Genomic DNA, 17444 nt, shown 5'->3' on the forward strand with positions numbered 1-17444 from the left:
CGGCTTGGGACACTGTCTGTGTGGAGTCTGCACATTCTCCCTATGTCTGCGTGGGTTTCCTCCGGGTGGTCCGGTTTCCTCCCACAGTCCAAAGATGCGCATGTTTGGTTGATTGGCCATGCTAAATTGCCCCTTAGTGTCAGGGGGTTAGTAGGGTAAATAAGTAGGGTTATGGGGATGGAGCCTGGGTGGGATCGTGGTCACTGCAGACCTGATGGGCCGAATGGCCCCCTTCTGCACTGTAGGGATTCTATGATGATTTTGCCCCTGTATCTGATGGTCTTGTGCTGAGACTGGCCTGAAACCCCTCCCCATGCTATTTTAGCAGAGGCACAACTCATTTATTGCAAAAGAATGGTCGCCTCCAATAAGGAAATGCAGGCAGGAATTCCAGCCAGATTCGTTCATGATCACACACACATGCCTCAAGGCATCCTTTCAGGGCCCACGGGGAAATCGATTGAAAATACAGGGTTGGCGTTTAAAAGGAGAAGTGAAGTGGATGTTGCTTACCTTCCCCACGTATAATGGATCCGTGCCCGTGTATTCCTCCAGCACAAAGAATTGGTTCCACACCCAGCCCCGCCTCACCCGCTTGTGTGCTTCCCCCGCCTCTCCCGTTGGGAGGTGGGACCCCGGCACTGGCGACGATGGAGGAGCCGATTGTCTTGTCCCACTGAGGCAGAGGAGCAGCGTTATGATCACCACCGAATGGCCGAGCCTCCTGTCGCTCGCTTTCATTTCTCGTCCCGGAGAGAGCCCTCGGCGGAAACACCGGCACCGTGCCACTTGTCTCAGCAACAGCAGCCTCAGGTGTCACTCTGGAGTCCAGGGATAATAAACCTGTTGCCAATCGGTCCGAGGAAGCTGGGCGCCGCAGAGTGAACTTTTCTGGAGAAACGGACACCTGGTACAGATAGAGACAAGAGCTCCTGTCAGTTAACTGCTTCACCAACCTGTGACATTCTGCTCAACATGTTGAAGAACTAGATGGAAAGGCACCCGAGACAACTAATGAGACAGGGCCTTCTGTTAAACAGAAATGGTACATGAGCGTTGTGTTGCACTGAGACTAGAACGCATTGTAGAATATATTCACCACACTGAAAGGATTTTTTGCAAAGCTGGATATCAAATTTGATTTTTGATCTCCGTTTTACATGGTCAGGTTTCTTCAGAGCCACTTCGCAAACCAAATTTAACAATTTAAGAGCAATTTGGACTTGAAACGTTAACCGTATCTCTCTCCACAGATGCTGCCAGACCGCCTGAGTTTTTCCAGCACTTTCTGTTTTTGTTTGGGCCAATTGTGTTTGGGTTGCTGGTAACCACATGGAATCATAGAAACCCTGCAGTGCAGAAGGAGGCCATTCGGCCTTTCAACACTGCATCGACCACAATCCCACCCAACCCCTATTCTCACATATTTACCCTGCTAGTCGCCCTGACATTAAGGGTCTATTTAGCACGGCCAATCAATCTAACCCGCTCATCTTTGGATTGTGGGAGGAAACCAGAGCACCCGGAGGAAACCCACGCGGACACGGAGAGAACGTGCAAACTCTACACGGACAGTGACCCAAGCTGGGAATCGAACCCAAGTCCCTGGAGCTATGAGGCAGCAGTGCTAACCACTGTGCCACCGTGCCACCCAATTGTGTTTGGGTTGCTGGTACACCACATCCAAATAAAATTTGGGTGTTCAGGAACCAGTTACAAGGGGAGGTGGTGGTGTAGTGGTATTGTCACTGGACTGGTAATGCAGAGACCTAGAGTAATGATCTAGGGGCCTGGCTTCAAATCCCACCACGGCAGATGGTGACATTTCAATTCAATAAAAATCCAAAATTAAAAGTCTACTGATGACCACGAAACGATTGTCGGAAAAACCCATCTGGTTCACTAATGTCCTTTAGGGAAGGAAATCTGCCGTCCTTACCTGGTCTGGCCTACAGTAACTCTGGACCCACAGCAATGTGGTTGACTTTAAATTGCTCTCAGGGATGGGCAACAAATGCTGGCCCAGCCAGTGACGCCCACATCCCATGAATAAAAAAAAGATCTTGAGTTTAGATGCCTCCAAGTTCCTTCTGAATGTTTGATTTCCATCCCCTCTTCCTAGTTATTGTTACTGTGTACATTTTTGTACTGGATTTTTATGGATTGTGTGAGGTGCAACACACTGGAAAATGTTACCTTGCACCCACTGCAATCTCAATTGAGACAGTAAAGACTAGACGCAGGGTGTTGGAAAGAAAGACCCTCACTCAGAAAGCACCTTTCACAATGTCTCATTTATAAAGCCAATGAAGCACTTTTCGAAGTGTGGCCACTGTTGCAATGTAGGGAGCATGGTAGGCCACGGAATTGTTATGACGCAGAAGGAGGCCATTTGGCCCATCATCTGCACTGGCTCTCCAAATTATGGCTTGGTACCATTCCGCTGCCTTTTCCCCGTAACCCTTGCACATTGTTTCCATTCAATTTGTGCGCAGCAAGCTCGAGCAAAGTTACAATGACCAGATAATATGTTTTTGTGACGATAATTGAGGGATGAATATTGGCCAGGACACCGGGGACAACTCATAGAATTCCTACAGTGCATAAAGAGGCCATTCAGCCCATTGAGTCTACACTGATTCTCCGAAAGAGCACCCCTGTCCTAACCCCATAATTTTGCGCATTTACCATGGCTAATCCACCTAATCTGCACACCTTTGGACACTAAGGGACAATTTAGCATGGCCAATCCATCTAACCTGCACATCTTGGGACATTAAGGGGCAATTTAGTATGGCAAATCCACCTAATCTGCACATCTTTAGACACTAAGGGGAAATTTAGAATGACCAATCCATTTAACCTACACATCTTTGGACACTAAAGGACAATTTAGAATGACCAATCCACCTAACCAACCCACCTTTGGATTGTGGAGGAAACCGGAGGGAGAACGTGGAAACTCCACACAGACAGGCAACCAAGGCTGGAATCGAACCCAGATCTCTGGCGATGTGAGGCAGCCGTACTAACCACTGTGCCACCATTCCAGCCAGCTCTCTAGCTCTGCTTCACAATTATGTCTTGGGCCTTTTACATCAACTTGACAGAGCCTCAGTTCATCTAAATGCCAGCACCTCTGACACTACTGCGCTGCAGTGTCAGCTGGGGATTTTGTGCTCAAGTCCCTGGAGTCAGACTTGGACCCACAACATCTGAGAGAGAGACAATCCTACCAACTGATCCATGACTGACAACAGCTCAGTCAGTCAAAGCAAATGTGGGCTGTTCTTCTGAGGGATTTGCATTGTTCTTCCAAGTTTACCACACGGTTTGTATTCAGCTCGCATTTAGCACAGTGCTGGTGCAGGGTTGCCAACCCCTCCCCCAGGATTGACCTGGAGTCTTCAGGAATTGAAGACCAATCTTCAGAACAACTGCTTTTTTAAATTCTTTCATGGTGTGTGGGCATTGCTGGCTGGGTCAGCATTTGCTGCTGCCTGCAGCCCTGGAGAAAAGTCATTAGGAAGTTAAACATTTTCTTTTCTCATTTTTCTCATGACCATAAGACCAAAAGGAGGCCATTCTGCCCATCGAGTCTGCTCTGCCATTCAATGAGATCATGACCGATCTAATACTCAACTCTACTTTCCTCCCGCCTTATCCCCATAACCCTCGATTCCCTTACTGATTAAAAATCTCTCTATCTCAGCCTTGAACATAATTAATGACCCAGCCTCTACAGCCCTCTGCAGTAAAGAATTCCACAGATTCACTACCCTCTGAGAGAAGAAATTCCTCCTCATCTCTTACTAAGAATCAGAGGGCACAACCTCAGGCTAAAGGGACGATCCTTTAAAACAGAGATGAGGAGGAATTTCTTCAGCCAGAGAGTGGTGAATCTGTAGAACTCTTTGCCGCAGAAGGCTGTGGAGGCCAGGTCATTGAGTGTCTTTAACACAGAGATAGATAGGTTCTTGATTAATAAGGGGTTCAGGGGTTATAGGGAAAAGGCAAGAGAATGGGGATGAGAAAAATATCAGCCATGATTGAATGGCGGAGCAGACTCGATGGGCCGAGTGACCTAATTCTGCTCCTATGTCTTATGATCTTATGGTCTCTGTCTTAAATATGCAACCCCTTACATTTGAGGTAATGCCCTCTGGTTCTAGACTCTCCCACAAGGGGAAACAACCCCTCCGCATCTACCCTGTCAAGCCCCCTGAGAATCCTATATGTCTCACTGAGGTCACCTCTCATTCTTCTAAACTCCAATAAGTTCAGGCCCAACCTACTCAATCTCCCCTCATAAGAAAATCTCTCCATACCCGGAATCAACCTAGTGGACCTCCTTTGGACTGCCTCCAATGCCAGTATATCTTTCCTTAGATAGGGAGATCAAAACTGTTCACAGTATTCCAGGTGTGGTCTAACTAGTCTTGCATAGTTTTAGCAAGACTTCCCTATTTTTATATTCCATCCCCTTTGAAATAAAGGCCAACATTTCATTAGCTCTCCCTATTATCAGCTGAACTTGCATGCTGGCATTTTGTGATTTTTGAATGAGGACCATCAGATCCCCCCGTGCTGCAGCTTTCTGCAGTCTCTCTCCATTTAAATAATATTCAGCTCCTTTATTCTTCCTACCAAAGTGCATAACTTCACATTTCTCTCCATCATACTCACTTAACCGGTCTATATTCCTCTGCAGACTATTTGGATGGAATTTTCCCATATTTTTTAATAGTGTCAGGCTCCAACTGAAACCCGACATGATGCTCTCCAAATGCACAGCCAAGGTTTTAGTCCAGATTTTAAGCCTCTCTGAAAATGGATATCAGGGTGTGTGGTTTACACCGTCACCGTGGTGACCAGGACCTAATAAAGCAAGTGAGGCCGCTGCACAGAGGTTGGGGCATCCTTTAAAAAGGACTTCTTGATCAGCAGAGACAATAAACATAGAACATAGAACAGTACAGCACAGAACAGGCCCTTCGGCCCACGATGTTGTGCCGAGCTTTATCTGAAACCAAGATCAAGCTATCCCACTCCCTATCATCCTGGTGTGCTCCATGTGCCTATCCAATAACCGCTTAAATGTTCCTAAAGTGTCTGACTCCACTATCACTGCAGGCAGTCCATTCCACACCCCAACCACTCTCTGCGTAAAGAACCTACCTCTGATATCCTTCCTATATCTCCCACCATGAACCCTATAGTTATGCCCCCTTATAATAGCTCCATCCACCCGAGGAAATAGTCTTTGAATGTTCACTCTATCTATCCCCTTCATCATTTTATAAACCTCTATTAACAACCCAAACAACACCCCCCCTCCCACCCCACCCCCACCCCACCACGGACACAGGGGACCTCCCCACAAGCATCGGGTGCATACCCCACCCCCCAACCACCGACCATAATCAACATCAAAGCTCTCGCACTCCCCACCACCTCGTGCCCACCCTCGCATACTGTCAGCATCTGAGCTCTTGCCTTCCGTGCCCCAACCACCGTTAGCATGGGAGCTCTCTCCACCACCCCCCCCAACCACCATCAGCATTCCGTGCCGCCCCCCCCCGCAACTCGTTCCCCCCCCCCTTCACCACCGTTAGCATCGGACCTCTCAACTACATCCACCCGCGCCCTGCCAACCCCCACCACAATCAGCATTGGAGCTGTCACCCCACCCAACAAACATAACGTGAACACAGACCCCAAGAGGGATCCCTGGAAAGTCCACCCCGGCACTGCCCCCGGCACAGGAAATCCTGGTTTCTGAATCCCGTGGGATTTTCGTCATCCTCAACCCTTGCCTTCCCACCCGTTTTTGTGTCATCTGCAAACTTGACTTCCCTCGTCCAAGGCATTAATATATATTGCAAATAATTGTGGCCCCAGCACTGATCCCTGTGGGTGCTCCACTAGTTACAGGCTGCCATCCCTGAAAATGTCCCTCTTATCTCAACCTTCAGTCAGATATAAGAATGCTGAAAATGGATTCAGGAGAAAGGCCGAGAGTCCATCTGAACATCATCTGATTGGGTAATGAGTCTTTTTGCTTTCTAATTGGTGGAGGAAGGCAGGGCATTTCAAAGATGGATTCATTGACTGACGAATGGTTGGAGTGTGGGGGCAACTCGTGTGAAGAAACCTCCTGGAAAAGGTTTAATCACAGTTGCCAATCTGACTGGTGGGAGCTGAATGCAGTTAAACTGCTTACAACACCTTTCGATTTCATTTGGTTTGATTTATTGTTGTCACATGTATTAACATACAGTGAAAAGTATTGTTTCTTGCACGCTATACAGACAAAACATACTGTTCATAGAGAAGGAAAGGAGAGAGTGCAGAATGTAGTGTTACAGTCATAGCTAGGGTGTAGAGAAAGGTCAACTTAATGCAAGGTAAGTCCATTCAAAAGTCTGACAGCAGCAGGGAAGAAGTTCTTGAGTCACTTGGTACATGATCTCAGATTTTTGTATCTTTTTCCTGAGGGAAGAAAGTGGAAGAGAGAATGTCCGGAGTGCGTGGGGTTCTTAATAAAGGTGGCTGCTTTTCCTGAGGCAGCGGGAAGTGTAGACAGAGTCAATGGATGTTCACCTCTGAAGATGCCAACTCATGCGATAAAATGGCAGCACAGGTGGTGATTCTAGGGTGGGCGCGCCGGTAAAATTCCAGGCAGTGGATGGGAGGCTGGGTTGAGTAATGGATTGGGCTTCTTTGAAAATGGACAAATACTAAGTTAAAATGGATGGAATTTTCCTAGTCCTGCCTGCTCCAAGACTGGAAATTTCTCACCTGAGGTCAACGGACCTTTAAATGATCCGTCAAATTTTCCGTCCTGCCCACGACAATTTCCATGGTAGGCGGCAGGACTGGATGATTCACCCCAATGTATCAGACAGTGAACAAGCCCACGCAGGCATTGGGCGGAATTTTACCAGCTGGCCCCGCCCATCAATGGGTGGAGTGAGCCGGTAAAATCGCGTGGGAGCTGAGAAATCAGCCTGATAAGCGTTATCCAGCCACATCCCATTTTCCTGGCAGACAGGCTTGTAGGCTACGGTATTTAAAAAGCCAATCTCCATCAGTAAAAGTTCTCACTCTGTCCACCAAAACTCTTCATAATTATGAAGATCTCCACAAGACCTCCCGTTAACCTTTCCTGTTGTAAATAGAGAAGGAGCTACAGCGTGGCTATCCCCATTAAAGAATGTAGATGATAGATCAATGTTCCATGGTGGCACGGTGGTTAGCTGCCTCACAGCGCCAGGGATCCGGGTTCAATTCCCAGCTTGGGTCACTGTCTGTGTGGAGCTTGCACATTCTCCCCGTGTCTGTGTGGGTTTCCTCCGGGTGCTCCAGTTTCGTTTCCACAGTCCAAAACACATGCTGGTTAGGTGCAGTGGCCATACTAAATTCTCCTTCAGTGTCCCCGAACAGGCACCAGAGTGTGGCAACTAGGGGATTTTCACAGTAATTTCATTGCAGTGTTAATGTAAGCCTACTTGTGACATTAGTAAATAAACTTAAAACTTAAACTGGGATCATGCACCACCTCACCATGGCAATATAGAATCATTAAGCACATGAGGTGGCCATTCAGCCCATCATGCCTGTGCTAGTCCTTTGAAAGAGCTACCTAATGCGACCTTCTCTCCTGCTCTTTCCAGATAGCCCTGTAATTCCCTTCCACTTTCCAGTATTTATCCAATTCACTCTGCTTGGCTCATTAACAGCTACTAATTGAGAGACTTCCATGATTTTTAAAATGTCAATGCATTCAAAGATATGATTTAGGATTATCTTTTTCTCTAAGTGCACGTGTGCAAGTGTTTTTCATATTCCCCGCAAATCCCCTGATGTCAGAACCTTGTGCAAGGGCCGGTTATGATGATGCTCATTGTGACCCAGTCTGAACTCCTTAACCACCGTCAATATATCCACTTCGACCCTTAAACATACATGAGGGTGACATGATTTTTAAAATATTTGTCCATGGGATGTGGGCATTGCTGGCTGGGCCAGCGTTTATTGCCCATTCCTGAGGGCATTTTGAGTCAACCACATTGCTGTGGCTCTGGATTCACATGTAGGCTAGACCAGGTAAGGATGGCAGATTTCCTTCCCTGAAGGAGATTAAGTTATTTTAAGCTTATGTATTAGTGTCACAATTAGGCTTACATGAACACTGCAATGAGGTTACTGTGAAAATCCCCTAGTCGCCACACCTGTTCGGGTTACACTGAGGGAGAATTTAGCATGGCCAATGCACCTAACCAGCAAGTCTTTCGGACTATGGGAGGAAATCGGAGCACCCGGAGGAAACCCACGCAGACATGGGGAGAATGTGCAGACTCCATGCAGACAGTGACCCAAGCCAGGGATTGAACCAGGGTCCCTGGCACTGTGAGGCAGCAGTGCTAACCACTGAGCCACCGGGCCGCCCCAGTGAACCAGACGGGTTTTTCCAATAATTAACACTGGCTTCATTAGACTTTATTAATTCCAGATTTGTTGTTTTATTGAATTCAAATTTCACCATCGGCCATGGTGGGATTTGAACCCCGGTCCCCAGAGCATTACCCTGGGTCTCTGGATTACTAGTCCAGAAATAATACTCTACGCCATGACTTCCTCATGATGTACAAGGATAATCCCTCGTGCTGATGACATATGTTTATATATTGGCGCATCAGTCACTCTGAACGCACCACGTTGTTTGCAAATAATCTTTAAGGTTGCAACCTAAATGGTTTAGACATGAACAAACACATCAACCACAGATTCAGTGATGCCTCTAACCTATTGCAATAAACCAAGCAACCGTTACAATTCACAAGGGTATGAATAGGAAAATCAATAGATATCTTATAGTAATCCTAACAAGCAAAAACCCAAAAGGAATCACAAGGTAAAGAAGATTCAGAGTATTGACTTATATATCGTAGGCTAGAGTCACAGAGACTTAGAGTACAGAAGATTCTTTGGTTTATGCTGCTGATACTGGGCCTTTGGAAGAGCAGTTGTACACATTCCACACTCCCCCTTTTTTGGACATAACCTGTCCATTCTTCATTCTCAGTTACCTGTCTATCTCCCTCTAAAATTGTTTACAAAGTCAACTTCCGCCACTTTTTTAGACAGAGTCTCCCACGTCCCAACAGTTCTCGAAGAATGGTGGCGGCATGGTGGCACACTGGTTGGCACTGCTGCTGCCTCACAGTGCCACGGATCCGGTTCGATTCCCGGCTTGGGTCACTGTCTGTCTGCACATTCTCGCTGCATCTGTGTGGGTTTCCTCCCACAGTCCAAAAGACATGCTGGTTAGGTCATAGTCATAGAGTCATAGAGGTTTACAGCATGGAAACAGGCCCTTCAGCTCAACTTGTCCATGTCACCCAGTTTTTACCACTAAGCTAATCCCAATTGTCCACATTTAGTCCATATCCCTCTATACCCATCTTCCCCATGTAACTGTCTAAATGCTTTTTAAAAGACAAAATTGTACCCGCCTCTACTACTACCTCTGGCAGCTCGTTCCAGACACTCACTACCCTCTGTGTGAAAAAACTGCCCCTCTGGACCCTTTTGTATCTCTCCCCTCTCACCTTAAACTTATGTCCTCTAGTTTTAGACTCCCCTACCTTTGGAAAAGATGTTGACTACCTACCTTACCTATGTCCCTTTTTATTTTAAAGACATCTATAAGATCACCCCGAAGCCTCCTATGCTCCAGAGAAAAAGTCCCAGTCTATCCAGCCTCTCCTTATAACTCAAACCATCAAGTCCCAGTAGCACCCCAGTAGATATTTTCTGCACACTTTCTAGTTTAATAATATCCTTTCTATAATAGGGTGACCAGAACTGTACACAGTATTCCAAGTGTGGCCTTACTAATGTCTTGTACAACTTCAACAAGATGTCCCAACTCCTGTATTCAATGTTCTGACCAATGAAACCAAGCATGCCAAATGCCTTCTTCACCACTCTGTCCACCTGTGACTCCACTTTCAAGGAGCTATGAACCTGTACTCCTAAATCTCTTTGTACTGTAACTCTCCCCAATCCCCTACCATTAACTGAGTAAGTCCTGCCCTGGTTCAATCTACCAAAATGCATCACCTCGCATTTACCTAAATTAAACTCCATCTGCCATTCATCAGCCCACTGGTCCAACAGATCAAGATCCTGTTGCAATCTGAGATAATCTTCTTCACAGTCCACTATGCCACCAATCTTGGTGTCATCTGCAAACTTACTAACCATGCCTCCTAAATTCTCATCAAAATCATTAACGTAAATGACAAGTAACAGTGGAGCCAGCAAAGGTACATTGGCCATGCTAAATTCTCCCTCAGTGTACCTGAACAGGCATCGGAGTGTGGCGACTGGGGGATTTTCACAGTAACTTAATTGCAGCGTTAATGTAAGCCTACTTGTGACACTAATAAATAAACTAAAACTTAGAAAGAATTTCTCATCTCCGGGTGCTCCAATTCCCTTCGAAAAGACGTGCTGGTTAGATGGATTGGCCATGCTAAATTCTCCCTCAGTGTACCCAAACAGGCGCCGGACTGTGGCGTCTAGGGGATTTTCACAGTAACTTCATTGCAGTGTTAATGTAAGCCTACTTGTGACACTAATAAATAAACTTTAAAAAAACATTAAACCTCCAGGTCTTTTTCCTTAGCTACGGGTATTGGTTAGGCAGATTGCAGTGTCTCACCAGAGAGCCCTGTTTATTGGGCAGCCTTTGTCTATTATAGTAAATGCAAAATACTGCAGCTGCTGGAAATCCGAAATAAAAACACAAAACGCTGGGGGAAAAAAAGTCAGCAAACCTGGCAGCATCTGTGGAGAGAGAAACAGACGGGATTTTATGGCCTCGCTCAGGCGAGACCGGAAATTCCTGTCCAAGGTCAACCGAGATTTCCATTGTCGGACCCTCACCCGCGCCAATTCCATGGCAGGCAAGGTGATAGAATTCCAGCCACAGAGTTAACAGGCGGGATTTTACTTTCCAGTGGCAAGGGGTGGGATTTCCCAGTCCCACCGATGTCTATGGGGTTTTGTGCATCCCGTATTCTCCGCAGCCGTGGAACGGGCTACAAGGGCGACGCCATCGGCGGGACCGTAAGATCCCAGCGGGAAAGGCCGGAAATGTTCGGCCAACGTTTTGAGTCCGTGTGACTCTTCTTCAGAGAAGCGGGAGACCCAGAAGAAGATTCAGGCGGACTCGAAACATTAACGATGTTTCTCTCTCCACAGATGCTGCCAAAGCTGCTGAGTCTTTCCAGAATGTTCTGTCTTTAATTCCTCAATCGTAAGTTTAGCTGTGTTGAACCTCACTTCAAATCCTGAGCAAACATTTTTCAGTTTTATTAAATCATTGCCCAGGTGCTGCTGCTCTGAATTGTAATTAATTTTACAGAAGTGAATTTTGTTGCTTTTCAACACTTTTCCCATCCCGTTTGCCCAAGGTCGGAAATTCCCGCCTGGGCATGCAAATTCCTGCCTTTGCATGCCCCGCCCCCGCCCGCTCCAATTCCCGTGGCAGGCGGGACTGGAAAATTCCACCCTAAGGCAATGAGGGAATAATCACACAAGGCTGCCCCCAACTTTACCCTTGGCAGGTTTCCCACAATCCACTGTGAACGATTTTGTCTTTGAGTGAGAGAATAAAAGCGACAATCTTGCCTCAATCGCCCACTGAAGGGAGAAAGGACTCGCATTTATATTGTGCCTTTCCCAACCTTAGGACTCCCCAAAGCACTCATTCTTGACGGAGTGCTTATTAAAGTATAATCTAGGAAAGGCAGCAGCTAATTGGGAAACAGAGAAGTCCCACAAACAATGTGATAATGACCATACCATTTGCTTTCGTGAATGTTGGCTGAAGGATAAATACTGGCCACGGCACCATCTGCCGAGGCGGGATTCGAACCTGGGTCCCTCGAACATTAACTGAGTTTCTGTATTAATGGTCTAGCGATAATACCACCAGGCCATCATTCCTTAAAAAATAACAGTCCGAACTGTGGAAAAGCAAACAGGTCGAGGGATACAGATGTACAAATGTACCAGCCAAGATTAATAAGGCCATTTCAAGTACCGGGGCTCATTTCCAGCCAGAGAGAATTGAAGAACAAAGCAGTCACATTAAACATGGATAGAACCTTGGTTGAGCCACCAAAAGAGAAAATGCTGGAAAATCTCAGCAGGTCTGGCAGCATCTGTAAGGAGAGGAAAGAGCTGACGTTTCGAGTCCAAATGACCCTTTGTCAAAGCTTTGTCAAAGGGTCATCTGGACTCGAAACGTCAGCTCTTTTCTCTCCTTACAGATGCTGCCAGACCCGCTGAGATTTTCCAGCATTTTCTCTTTTGGTTTCAGATTCCAGCATCTGCAGTAATTTGCTTTTATCCTTGGTTGGGTCATGCTTGGCGTACTGTGCACAGTTCTGGACTCCACATAATAACTATGTTACAGCAGCAGTGGACAAGGCACAGAAATGATTTACAAAGGTGAGGTCAGCACTGAGAGGTTGTATCCATCTGGAAGGGTTGAAGGAGCTGCAGAGGAGAGGAGGCTAAGGGGTGCCCTAATAGAGGCCTTTACGACGATGAAACACAGTGATAAGGTATGTGGAGAAAACGTCTGCACCCGGGAGGCAGAGCAGAACTCTGCGCCATAAATATAAGACAGTCATTAATAAATCCAACAGGGAATTCTGGAGAAACCTCCTTCCATAGAGAATGGTGAGAATGCGGAATTCATAGTTTAATTATGAGTGTCACAAGTAGGCTTACATTAACACTGCAATGAAGTCACTGTGAAAATCCCCTAGCCGCCACACTCCAGCGCCTGTTTGGGTACATTGAGGGAGAACTTAACATGGCCAATGCATCCAACAAGTATATCTTTCGGACTGTGGGAGGAAACTGGAACACCTGGAGGAAACCCAATTTAGCATGGCCAATGCACCTAACTAGCATGTCTTTTGGTGTGTGGGAGGAAACCAGAGCACCTGGAGGAAACCCATGCAGGCATGGGGAGAACGTGCAGACTTCGCACAGACAGTGGCCCAAGCCGGGAATCGAACCTGGATCCCTGGTGCTGTGAGGCAGCAGTGCTAATCATTGTGCCACCGTGCCATCCCGCCCCACCATATACTATTCTATGATTCTATGTAAAGCATTCTAAGGGAAGCTAGGTAAATATACAAGGGAGAGAGAATAGACGATTATGCTGATAGGGTGAGGTGACAAGGGGATGGCAGGAGGCTCACAGGAAAGATAAACAGCAGCACTGACCAGTGGCACAAATGTTCCGTCTGTAATCAATGATATCAGCCTTCAATTCGACCAGGAGCACAGCAAAACCACACGCAAGGCCCCATCACCAATCATCACTGCTCTGCTGGAAATGTGATTCTTCTTATTAAATCATTCATGGGACATGGGCATCGCTGGCTGGCCAGCATTTGTTGCCCATCCCTAGTTGCCCCTGACATGAGTGACCTGTTAGGCCATTTCAGAGGGCAGTTGGGAGTCAACCACATTGCTGTGGCTCTGGAGTCACCTGTAGGCCAGACCGAGTAAGGACAGCAGATTTCCTTCCCTAAAGGACATTAGTGAACCAGGTGGGTTTTTCCGACAATCGACAATGGTCAAGAGTAGATTCTTAATTCCAGATCACTTTTATTGAATCCAAATTCCACCCTCTGCTGTGACGGGATTCGAACCCGGGTCCCCGGAACATTAGCTGAATTTCTGGATTAATTGCCTAGTGATAATACCACTAGGCCATTGCCTTCCCCTGGATTGAAGTGGGAGACTAAAGTCCTTTAACTGCAACTGAATCAAACGTTCCTGACATACAGGGTGGGATTTTCCAGCCACTCTCACCCCGATACCGGAAAATCCCGCCTGAGATCAACAGGCCTTTCCATGGTCCTCCCTTTGCCCTCTCCGATTCCCCTGGTGGGTGGGACAGGAACCTACACCCCACGATGTTGATAATGGAGTTGGGGGAAGTGAATTTCATTCAAAACCAACTCCCCCCCGCCTCCCTTGTACAACTTACACTTTGTATCTTTAAATCAATGTTGATCTATGCAAAGGCTCATATGCAAACTCCTACTGATCTTTCCCTTTCCAAATGTCACCCTTCGCTTTGGAAATTATTCAAAAAACACAAAGGTTAATAACGCGGATTTTTTTTTTTGAAAAGTCAGAAAGGGAGGCAGGCCAAGGTCACCGAATGCAAATCTGATATGAGGGAAGGTGACCAGATAATATTCATCTGTTCCTGTTATGATAAGCAGGCATTACCGCAGTCTCATTAGAGGTTACTTCTGTGACAATGCCTCAGGAAATAATGCTGAAGGACCACCTATAGTGACAAGGCCCTGACGTGTTTGAGGAAAGGTAGATTGAAGATTCTTCCAGTTCTTTCAAATGCGACTTTTCTCTTTGTAGCTTTGAGCCTTTGTGTTGATGTTAAGTCATCAATAACACTGAAAATCATCCACCCCCCCCCCCCACCTCCCCCACCTCCAACACCCCCCCCCCCCCCCCAACCACCAACACCCTCCTCACTGCTACTTGCAGTTTACAAGATCTGGGATCAGAAAGAAAGCCACAAATGGGGATCTGAAGGATGAACGCGAAACATACTGACAGACAACCTCCATGCAGCATTTAGCTTTCTGTTACCAGTCCGATGCGTCAATAATAAAATCAGGGAATGCTGGGAAAAAAAACCTCAGGATCGGTGGAGAGAGGAGCAGAGATAACGGGCGGGATTTTCCATGCGCGCCCCAGACTGGGAATTCCCACCCGAGCTCATCGAACAGTCCGAGGATTCGGGGTAGACCATTTAGGACGGAGGTGAGGAGACATTTCTTCACCCAAAGAGTGGTGAGCCTGTGGAATTCATTACCGCAGGAAGTAGCTGATGCCAAAACATTGAATGTATTCAAGAGGCGGCTGGATATAGCACTTGGGGACGAATGGGATCAAAGGTTATGGGGAGAAAGCAGGATTAGGCTACTGAGTTGGATGATCAGCCATGATCGTGATGAATGGCGGAGCGGCTCGAAGGGCCAAATGGCCTCTTCCTGCTCCTACCTTTTATGTTTCCATGTTTCTCTGAACCTTTAAATGGTCCACCGAATATTTCATCCCGCCCAATGCATTTCCCGCAGCAAGCATAACGGGAAAATTTAACTCCAACGTTTCGAGTCCGCTTGACTCTTATCCACATATGCTAACAGTTCTTCTGAGTCTTTCTTTCCAGCCTTTTGTTTTGCTTTATTTCAGATTCCCAGCATCAGCGGTATTTTACTTTTGTTTTATGTTTGCATTTCCAGCGTTCGCTGTTTCTATTTCACACCTGTTGTTCAAAGAGCCAGCATGGGTACGATGGGCAGAATGGTCTCCTTCTGCGCTGCATAACAGAGGACAGCCCGAGGATTCAGTGACAGTTCAATGTTTGAGGACTCTGGGTCTGTCCTGGATGGAGTTTAGGAAGATGAGGGGGGGGGAATCTCACTGAAACTTGCAGGATACTGAAAGGCCTGGATAAAGTGGACGTGGGGAAGATGTTTCCGTTAGTAGGAGAGACGAGGTTCCGAGGGCACAGCCTCAGAATCAAGGGACGACCCTTTAGAACCGAGATGAGGAGGAATTTCTTCAGCCAGAGGGTGGTGAATCTGTGGAATTCATTGCCACAGAAGGCTGTGGAGGCCGGGTCATTGAGTGTCTTTAAGACAGAGATAGATAGGTTCCTGGTTGGTAAGTGGATCAAAAGTCACGGGGAAAAGGTGGAAGAATGGGGTTGAGAAACTTATCAGCCATGATTGAATGGCGGAGCAGACTCGATGGGCCGAGTGGCCTAATTCTGCTCCTATGTCTTGTGGTCTTATATGAGGAGGTACTAAGTCAGTTAGGAACCTGGAGTATTGTGTGCAGCTTTGGTGTCCTTATCTGAGGATGGATGTCCTTGCTATAGACGGAGCACAGTGAAGGTTTACCAGGCTGATTCCTGGGATGGCAGGTCTGTCATATGAGGAGAGACTAAGTCGGTTAGGATTGTATTCATTGGAGTTTAGAAGAGTGAGAGGGGATCTCATAGAAACTTATAAAATTCTAACAGGGTTACACAGGGTAGATTCAAAAAGAATGAGATTCAAAAAAATGAGATTCAAAAAAATAGTTTGAGGATAAGGGGTAAACCTTTTAGAACTGAGGTGAGGAGAAATTTCTTCACCCAGAGGGTGGTGAATGTGTGGAATTATCTACCACAGAAAGTAATTGAGGCTAAAACATTGTGTGATTTCAAGAAGAAATTAGATATAGACTGATGGGCCGAATTTGATTTGATTTATTATTGCCACATGTACCAGTATAAAGTGAAAAGTATTGTTCTTACTCTCTATGCTGACAAAGCATACTCTTCATAAAGAAGGAAACTAGAGAGTGTAGAATGTAGTGTTACAGTCATAGCTAGGGTGTAGAGAAAGATCAACTTAATGCAAGGTAGGTCCATTCAAATGTCTGACAGCAGCAGGGAAGAAGCTGTTCTTCAGGCGGTTGGTACGTGACCTCAGACTTCTGTATCTTTTTTCCGACGGAAGAAGGTGGAAGAGAGAATGTCCGGGGTGCGTGGGGACCGTGATTATGCTGGCTGCTTTGCCGAGGCAGCGGGAAGTGTCGACAGAGTCGATGGATGGGAGGCTGGTTTGCGTGATGGATTGGGCTACATTCACGACCTTCCGTAGTTCCTTGCGGTCTTGGGCAGAGCAGGAGCCATACCAAGCTGCGGTACAACCAGAAAGAATGCTTTCTATGGTGCATCTGTAAAAGTTGGTGAGAGTCGTAGCTGACAGGCCAAATTTCCTTAGTCTCCTGAGAAAGTAGAGGCGTCGGTGGGCTTTCTTAACTATCGTGTCGGCATGGGGGGGACCAGGACAGGTTGTTGGTGATCTGGACATCTGAAAACCTGAAGCTCTCGACCATGGCCTAATTCTGCTCCCAAATCTTCTAACTTTTTCTCACATTGAAGATGAAAATGAATTTCACAAAAAAAACAAAGGAAGTGCTTCCTGATGGATTATAAAACGGCGAGTTTGAACTTCCAGAGTGAAAAGATTCTCCACTCCCCCGAAAGAGATGATTTTCTTTTCACCGGGATGATTTGAGCGGGTGAGGGAGGGATGGGATGTGTCTATCGCTGCGCAAGTGTCAAATATATTGAATCCCACTCAGTGCTAAGGCAATTCAAGTCAAGTTTGGTTCAAACCTGCTGTTCCATAAGAAAATAATTATCCCAGGGGGAATGCTGACATGAAGGAATTATTGGCGTTCTCTGTTGTAGGTGTATGTGTAACGTATTGTGGCAATGTTTTCATCTTGCTTTACATCGGATGCATGCATCG

At 46.6% G+C, this 17444-nt stretch overlaps 1 protein-coding gene across 1 annotated transcript in view; it reads right to left on the reverse strand.

Annotated features, from left to right (window-relative positions):
• cdh7a (cadherin 7a) overlaps positions 1-907 on the reverse strand; it is a 166819-nt gene extending 165912 nt beyond the window's left edge. Inside the window, exon 1 of the mRNA XM_078215669.1 lies at positions 514-907. Within this exon, the coding sequence (XP_078071795.1) occupies positions 514-741 (228 nt within the window). The 5' untranslated portion in view covers positions 742-907. The remainder of the gene's footprint in view (positions 1-513) is intronic.
• Positions 908-17444: the final 16537 nt, after the last annotated feature.

This window comes from Mustelus asterias, chromosome 7, assembly GCF_964213995.1.
Source record: "Mustelus asterias chromosome 7, sMusAst1.hap1.1, whole genome shotgun sequence".
In the NCBI taxonomy this organism is placed as follows: domain Eukaryota; kingdom Metazoa; phylum Chordata; class Chondrichthyes; order Carcharhiniformes; family Triakidae; genus Mustelus; species Mustelus asterias.